The 8,656-nt window shown below is 33.1% G+C and overlaps 1 protein-coding gene across 2 annotated transcripts; it reads right to left on the bottom strand.

Annotated features, from left to right (window-relative positions):
* Window positions 1-339: 339 nt before the first annotated feature.
* On the bottom strand, window positions 340-2,935 carry LOC127126576 (transcription factor CSA). 2 transcript variants are annotated; one of them, XM_051055522.1, is made up of 4 exons: window positions 2,480-2,935; window positions 2,115-2,359; window positions 1,332-1,772; window positions 340-996 (listed from the first exon to the last, which is right to left on the bottom strand). In XM_051055522.1, exons 1-4 carry the CDS (start codon window positions 2,575-2,577, stop codon window positions 731-733), a joined length of 1,050 nt encoding a protein of 349 aa, XP_050911479.1. In that variant the 5' UTR covers window positions 2,578-2,935; the 3' UTR covers window positions 340-730. The 2 variants fall into 2 exon arrangements, with proteins under 2 accessions (XP_050911479.1, XP_050911480.1); XM_051055523.1 differs by having other exon boundaries at window positions 2,115-2,933.
* Between the last annotated feature and the right edge of the window lie 5,721 nt (window positions 2,936-8,656).

The raw sequence follows: 8,656 nt of genomic DNA, 5'->3' as shown, positions 1-8,656 counted from the left end.
GATTACATACCATTAATGAAATCAACATGCAATTAATTTAGGAATTATTTCATTAACCTCTTTTAATCTGCATTACTTGATTAATCATCTGGATTAACTGTGTACTACCTTAAATAAAATTACTTAGATAGAAGTAGCCCCTAATTCTATTAGGCAAAAACAAATTTGGCATCATCCAGTTAGGTAAAAAGAAACATTATTTGAACCAATATAGACATAAAACAATTGCCTTAAACCAGTAAGCATATCAAATATGGTCAAACATGTAACAGCAAAGACATGACCAAAAGAAAAAAAAACACAAAAACCAATGACATGATGTAGCACTGAGAAGAGTAATTCAAAGAACAGGTTAGTTGGTTTGATTCATGTAACATTAATAATAAGTTGTACATCCTTCCATCCATCCATGTCATAAAACTTTGGCTTCTGATTAACAAAATGCCAAAAGTACCACAAACATAACAAACAAGTCCCTTACTATTCTGCTATTTCAGAAACAGTCCAAAACCAGGAGTTTAGAAAATTGTTATTAAGTCCTTTCTCTCTCTCTCTTCTTAACTAATGCCTCTTTTTTTTCTTTCCTTTTCCATTGTTCACTCACTTTTTACTTTTTGCCTTTTATGGAAGAAACTGTACATAAGGGAATACACTACAGCAGACCCATTTTCACCCAACACAAACGGTTCTCCTGACCCTGACTACCTCACTTTCCTAACCTCTCTTCCATTTAGCTAGCTCCTACTCCAAGAAAATCAATGAATGGTGGTACTAGTATGTTAATACCAACATTTACACTTTCACCAGAAATTGAGATATTGGACCTATGGTTGTTGGTGCCAACTGACTCAGATACTGATACTTCTGATGAGTTTGAATCTGAATAATTGGACTGGACCACATCCATTACTTTGAGCTTTTCCACCTTTTCATGCTTCTTAACACCTCCAAAATACTTGTCAAAACTTGTTTCCACACCACTTTCTCTAGATTTACCTGCAAGATATCACAACATAGAGTGTTATGTAACAATTGAGTTTCAAACTATGAAGCACATAGACTTACACTCAAGATTAGTAATAATTTAAAATACATCGACACTAATACGAACACATCTTGACACATCTTTTTTCAGATGTGTCTATGTTGTGATAGAGAGGTTTCACGAAGGAAATGTTAATAATACTAAACTTCATCGTTTTTAAATTGCAGAGTGCAACCGCAATTGCAAACTTCATCGGCCACATTTTACCGTAACATAAAGATTTGCGACATAAAACAATATTTGATACTATCATAGACCTAATTGGAGAGGATGAAGCATTGCATACCTAATATTGATCCATAGCCTTGGTGACTTTGAACATTAGCCACTAGGTTATCAAATAGTTGAGGACTTAGTTTAACTGAAGAGGGAGTGAGTGAGAGATTAGTACAAGTTGAGGCATTCCCATCTATTGTACTTGACATAGTTGAATCACTAACTGCATTGTTTGAAAGACTCAATTTCAAACCCTTAGAAAGACTTTCAACAACTGGCTTTCTCCTTCTATACACACTACACTGTTCCCTATGCCTCCTAGCCATGATTACATGCCAATGATTCTTCACTGCATTATCTGTTCTTCCAGGAAAAAGTCTAGCAATCATAGCCCATTTGTTACCATACATTTTATGAGAAGCTAAAAGCCTCTCCTCTTCCTCCTCAGAAAAAGTGCTTCTGTTGATCCTTGGATCTAGCTGATTGAACCACCTTAATCTGCAGCTTTTCCCTATAATCAAACAGAATTTTTTTTTCACACCCCATATGATAGTTAACAAAAAAAACATAAACTTTAGACACCTACACCTCTGGAAAAAAGGTGTATCTGTATCGGACACCTGAACCGACCTTGTGATTAGATTTAATTTAATCATTTTTTTCAAATTATTGACGGTGTCGCAAGAATCATAGTCATTTTCAGGGTATCTGTGTTTCATAGCTTTAGACTTAAAAAATTATACTTAAGTTTATGATTCTGCTAAACTCTTGATTCTTGATGAATCCAAACATGCACTTACTCTAAACTAAAATCCATCAAAATATAAACTTTAGAGGTCATTAATGATTTTACCTGATCTTCCTTGAAGATGTTCTGCAATCAAGTTCCAATTTTGAGGTCCATATTCAGCAACAAGCTCTTTGAGTTTTGCATCTTCACCTGGTCTCCAATGGCCTCTAGAACAAAGCTTGGAGTAACCAGTTTTCACAGAAAGAGAGGTTTTTTGTTCTACACCATCACCAAGTTTCAAAGACAGGTTTTTTCTCTGAACCCCTAAGTACACATCTTCTTCTTTGGACTGAAACATTGATGATGGTCTGAAAATCTCAAGACCCATTTCAGGGGTTGTTAAAGGAAAAAGACTCATATCAGTAACGGAGACTCAAGTAAAAACAAAACGGTAAAAAAAGTTGAAGTTTGAGACGAAACACTAGTACCTAGAAGAGACCAAATGCTGGAAGAGGAAAAACAGACATAAAAATGAAAGAGAAATAGTTTGTTTTTTTGTTGGTTTATTAAATGAAAAATGAAGCATGTGAAAATGAAAAGAGTGAGAGATTTAATAGCATTGGTGTATATTCCATGTATGAGATTCACCCGTGAGTGAAAGTGAATGAGAGAAGAGAGAGAAGAGATGAGAATAAATAAATGGAAGAAGAGAAGAAGTAAAGCACAGAGTTTCAACTTTCACAAAGTGGGGTTGAGTTGTAAGAATGAAAAGAAAAGAGCAACGTTTTAAAGGAGAGAAGAGAAAAGAAATAGGAAAATGAATGACATTTTTTCAAACATAGGAGAGAGAGAGAGAGAGACAGACACAAAGATGCGAACCCACACGATTGTGCCGTTTACTAGTAGTATGTTTTTACTTGAAGAAAGAGAGGTAATGAGATCACAAGAGGGAAATGGATTATGTGCTTTGCATGTGTGATGAAGCAGTTATAAATCTCTCCCTTTAATTTGTTTTCTATTTTTTATTTTTTTTTATATATTAATAGGATATTACAGCGGCAATGACTAATTCTTTTATTAAATTATTTTTTCCGTCAAACAATAAATGAGTTGATAATTTCTTTCATTTAAGAAAAATAAATAATTATAAAAAAGATAATGATATTTTTACTAAAGCATCTTTATTATGTATTATAAATGTTAAAAGTAATATTAATTAGAGGGTAAAATTGAAAAAATACATTAGAAATTGAAATTGATGATTCATTTTGAAACTTTTTTTAATTCCAAATAAATCATTCATTATGGAACGGAGGGAGTATTAAAATAGACGGTAATTTTTTTTTAAGAGATTTAACACTAGTACGTGTTCAAAAATATATTTGAACTCAAACATTCATTTTATCGGTTAATAAAGGAGGTTTGGGTTTGTTTCTTTAATATAATTCAATAGATAATTGTGTAGAGAAATTAAAATATAATTATAGGACTTTGAACTTGTCCATATCTATCGGATCAAATAATATAAGTTCCGCATCGGACAGTAGAAAGATAATAGAATTAAAATATTAATAGAAATAGAAATAGTTAGTTTGAGTTTCTATAAAATAATAAAATGTAGTCTTTTGAATGTATTGCGATTTTGGATAATTGTGTGTTCAGAGAGTGTTTTTTATTTTTACTTTCATAAATAGTTTGTTGAGAGGGTTTCCTATTTTTTTACTTAAAAATAGTTTATTGAAAGGATTTTCTATTTTTCCGTTCAAAAATAGTTTGTTGAGAGAATTTATAATATTTTTGTCCAAAAATTGTAATTGAATGAGAGTTACAATTTTTCGTTCAAAAATTATAATTGAATGAATGTTTAATATCTTTTCAATCAAAATTTGAATTGAGAGAGAGTTTGTAACTTTTTCATTAAAATATTATAGTTTGAAGAATTTATAATTTTCTTTTTAAAAATTATAATTTAATGAGAAAGTTTATAGTTTTGTTTTGTAAAAAATTAAATTAAATAGTGAATTTGTGAGTCGTTTAATATGCTTCCGTCGTGTATATAAATTTATTTATTTATTTTTATTATTTTCTCAACTAACTACCTACTAATTCTTCAAATAAAGATAAAATTCCCTTTCAAAATATTTAACACTGTAGAATTTAATATTAGATTCAAACCCAAAACTCCAATTATACTGATCATAAGTTTAAGAATTTAATGAAGTATTTAGAGACCAAAATTGTCTGAATAATATTAAAGAGGGTAATAAAGGGGTACTATTGATTTTGGTTTTGGGTTTGCCTGTCTGGAAAAGTGAATGGTGTGTGATGTAGATCGAGTACATGCAGTTGAAGAACCGCTCGTGTGGGTTGTGAGAAAAACAAAAAAAAAATAAAAAAAAAATGCTTGGTGTTTTGGGTTGCACAATGCACACACACGGTCTTGGGGTTTGGGCAGAAAAACAGAATCTGTTTGTCTTTTTGTGATGTCCTTTTATTGCTTTTTCAAAAGGAACGGAAAACATATGAATTCAAACCCCAACAAACAAACAAACAAACTTATCAATCTATTCACCTGCCCTTTCACGTCTTTCTACAATCTCCTTTTTTTTCTTTCTTTTACCTTCAATCAATATCTTCACTTTTTATTTTCTTACTTGGCTAAGTTATATCTTAAATATACTAGTTAAAGATTTTCAAAGTAAAATATATTTTTATTTTAAAAATTTGAATATACTGTTTTTATTTGTTTTTTCACTTATCTCTTCCAAACCACAAACAAGATTATATAAACATAAACATATCTCATCTAAAATTTAAACTTAACTTATCATTCCATGTATTAGTCTTTTAACTAAAATTAAATATGTACTAAAATAGAATTAGAATTAAGTATGGCAAAACTTCAGGTATAAATTCGCAAATATTTTAACCTGATTTAGAGTCATGCTTATACAGAAAAGATGGTTAGAATCATCTCAATTGATCATGTATGAGTGAAGAGAATCCTTGAATGTAGATCACTAGTTAAGACGAGGAAAACAGTTTTGCTCATGTATAATGCTCTTGAGTGGAGGTCTACTTTTAGGTAAGTGAATGTAACATTTTTGTTGGATTAAGTTGGTCTTATTAAGTGTTTGGTCAACCCAAAACAAAACTAAATTTTCATATGCATATTTTTGAACATTTACTAAAATTGTGGTATCATAGATTAGAAAACAAAACAAAAGTTAAATTTTGTAAAGGTGATTGGATGCTTAGAATGGTTGAACCAAAAATGTAAGAACAAATAAAAACAATTGTGTTAAAAATGTGTGTGCTTAGACGCTTTAATATGCATGACTTTAAGAAAGGATTCATTCGTATGCAACACGTCTTGTGCCTATAAAAAACATAATCTTCTTTAACTAAGGAAGAGAGGGATCACTTGAATAAAATCTCATTTGCATGTTGAGAAAGACCTATTACGTATGTCAAGGTATGTATTTGATTGGATGTCTCGTATGCTTTAAGTGCAACGAGTAGGTACCAGTCTGATCCCAATGATGCTCATTGATTAATGTCAAGAATATTCTTAAGTACTTGTGAAGTACTAAGGACTCATTCTTGATATATGGAGGTCATGAAGAGCTCAATGTTATAAGATACATCGATGCTAGCTTTCAAATAAATAAATATGACTTTAGATCTCAATTTGGTTAAGTGTTTTGCTTAAACAGTAGCATTATGAACTGGAAAAGTTCAAAGCAGGATACAATTGTTATATAGGCGTAGTTTTTGGTGTCATTGGTTGTCCCTTAGTGTAATAAAAATGATGTATTTATAAACCAGAGATCTAAATTGAATCCCTTATATTTTAGTAACCAATTTGAGTGTGGTGGTTGATTCCCTGAAATCCAAGATGTGCGGTTAAGTCTCATGACTTCCTATATAACTTTTGATGATCCAATAGATGCTTCACACATGATTGCGTGTTATGAACGACACGTCCAATCAAGGGGCGTTCGAACTGAAATGGGGGCTATCAAACTAGTGCAATAGTAATTCGAGAAGAACGGAGGGACAACAACGTGCCTCTCGCCTCGCGCAAAGATCTCTTTAAATCATACCACTACACAGTCCCTCAAGCACAAGGGTTGATAGAGGACAAAGTGTTTTAACCCTTGACTCATCTTCGGATCTTTATAAAGAGCCATGTTAAGGCTTTATCTCATGCTGCTTAGGTCATGAATGACCCTCTTGGGTGAGACTTAAGAGATTCCCCCAGGCAAGACTTAAGAGAGTACCTCAAGCGAGACTTAAGATATTCCCTTAGGAGAGACTTAAGAGAGTTCATCACACGAGACTTTAGTTGAGTCCCTCATGCGATACTTAAGAGATTCCCTTAGGAGAAATTTAAGAGAATCCCTCAGGCGCCTTTATAGGTATCCGTCTGTGTGATGCGTGTCATCTGGAAACTCTTGACACATTTGCTATAGGGAAAGTGTGTGAGGCATTTAATGCCAACAATGATGATTTACCCTTGGAACGCCTAATTGGTATTTTCCCTTTGGCATGTGTTAAAACTTGCAAAACCCTTTCACATCTAATTTGAAACTTGAAAACTTTGATAACCCATAGTTTTCCTCCCTACTTAAGGAGACGAGAGCCAAATATTTCCTTTCCTCACGAACTTATATGTTTAGAGTTGGCGAATTATTTCTCCTACCTTGGGTAACTTCCTCCTTTTTACAAGCTCAAGTTCTACTCATGTACTCCCCTTTTTTTCCCATTCATTCTCTTTACAACAGTTATTAGGGATTTAGATGAGGATGACAACCTAGTTGAGCTCTCTTGATGAATGTATAGCCTTGTGGATCTATAGTTATAGGAATATTAGGTGTCCCGATAGGACTGTTGAATATAAATTAATGAACTAGGCATGTTCAATAGCTGCCAGAGTTCTCTTAATTTCGAGAATAATAACACTGATGGAAGATATAATGACTCCTATTTTCCTTCTATTTTCCCAGGAAACACGATGATGATGAGAGTAGTTAGGTTTTCCTACATCATCGACAACCACATAGCCTCCCCCAATCTGAAAATTACTTTCACTTCTTCAGGTGACGTAGAAGTTATTCTAGAGGCGTGCTCCCTAAAGGAAAGGTTTCATTTGGTCGTTTCTGATGCCTCATATACTTATTCCTTTTACTTTTATATACCTACCACCCATGAGGTTAGGGTTCGCCTCCCATTTTCTTCCTTTGATGAGGAAGTTCTCGTGGAACTCAACACGGATCCTTTTTATATCACACATAATGGTGGAGTCTAATCAAGGACTTTGAGATCATATCTCAGTGGCTAGGGGTTGACCCAACCATCAGAATGTTCTTCTCTCTTTACAGTAGTAAGGCACATGTGTTTTAGGGGTGGGTAACCCTGGTTGTGTGAGGGCAAAGGTTCTTAGTCCTTGTTTTAATGATGTCAAACCTTTTAGTAGCTCATATTGTGTACTTTGGACGATGTCATCATATCATAGAGTGCATTCATTCTTTAACATGCTCAAAGTATCAATTCAATGTGTCTATGCATATATGAGCATCTCATATATGCCAATATTGCACTTGATCATTGTTGGTACCTTAGGTTTATAAGAGAATTGTTTGGATTGACTAAAATACATCTTAATAACTCATATTTGACCATTTAAAATCTTTGAGTCGACTCATGCTTTGGAGTGGTCGACTCATTCATGCATGTCATTTTCTTTGTAGCTCACGGGTCTAATCAGGTCGAGTCATAAGTCGAGTCATTTCTGGAAAAATAAGATGAGTGGACACATCGCCCTGTTGCGGTCGACTCATAACCTGTTTTATTTGAATTGTGCTATTGCGGGTCTGAACAGGTCGAGTATATATATATATATATATATATATATATATATATATATATATATATATATATATATATATATATATATATATATATATATTCTTGAGTCTCATTTTTATTTTTTAACAAGAAAAGTGAAAGATATACACTAAAGTTTCTCTTCATTGCATGTTTCAACAACTACACATAACAATTTTTGTTGATCATAGTGCATTGTTGTGGTGATAACGTCCAAATAGGATTGTATATCTTGGTTTGGGTAGAGGTTTTTAGTGGGTTTTTCTTGAATAAAATCTTAGGGTTTTGTCCTCCTAGATTTGGGGCTTTTTGCACAAATCTTTGCTTCATAGATTCAGTCGAGTGAAAGGTTTGAAGAACGGTGGGTTCATTCGAACGAGTAATGGTAACCGGAGGACTGTGAAGAAAGGTTTGGATTCAAGCATGTCGCAATTGAAATCAACCGAGCTATAGTTTTGCAGAACTTGGAGTTCTTGCAATAAGGTAGCTACAATCGGAGGTTTATTTGCAACGTTTGAAGCACTTGGTTCAACTCGAACCAAGAGGAGAGAAGTGAATAGGATCTACAAAAACACTTAGGGTTGCTTGGTGGTGATTATTTCTTCTCTTGTATAAACTTTGCAATTGATAATAAATATCTCAATTCTAGTTTTAGAATTGGGGGCAGACATACCCGAAGCGAGGACGAAAGGGGAATTGCCTAAACAAATTTGGTATTGTTATCTTTTTCTCTAAGTCTTTAACTTTTGCATAAATTGAATCTTGTGCGAAACTAA

Source organism: Lathyrus oleraceus, chromosome 3 (assembly GCF_024323335.1).
Source record: "Lathyrus oleraceus cultivar Zhongwan6 chromosome 3, CAAS_Psat_ZW6_1.0, whole genome shotgun sequence".
Classification (NCBI taxonomy): domain Eukaryota; kingdom Viridiplantae; phylum Streptophyta; class Magnoliopsida; order Fabales; family Fabaceae; genus Lathyrus; species Lathyrus oleraceus.
This window is presented reverse-complemented; position numbering and strand designations above follow the sequence as displayed.

Coding starts and splice junctions, on each gene's coding strand:
- LOC127126576 (XM_051055522.1), bottom strand. CDS start 2,577: ATGCTTCATTTTTCATTTAATAAACCAACAAAAAAACAAACTATTTCT. Junction 1,773..2,114: donor ACATCTTCAAGGAAGATCAG/GTAAAATCATTA, acceptor GTTTGATTATAG/GGAAAAGCTGCAGATTAAGG. Junction 997..1,331: donor AGGCTATGGATCAATATTAG/GTATGCAATGCT, acceptor GATATCTTGCAG/GTAAATCTAGAGAAAGTGGT.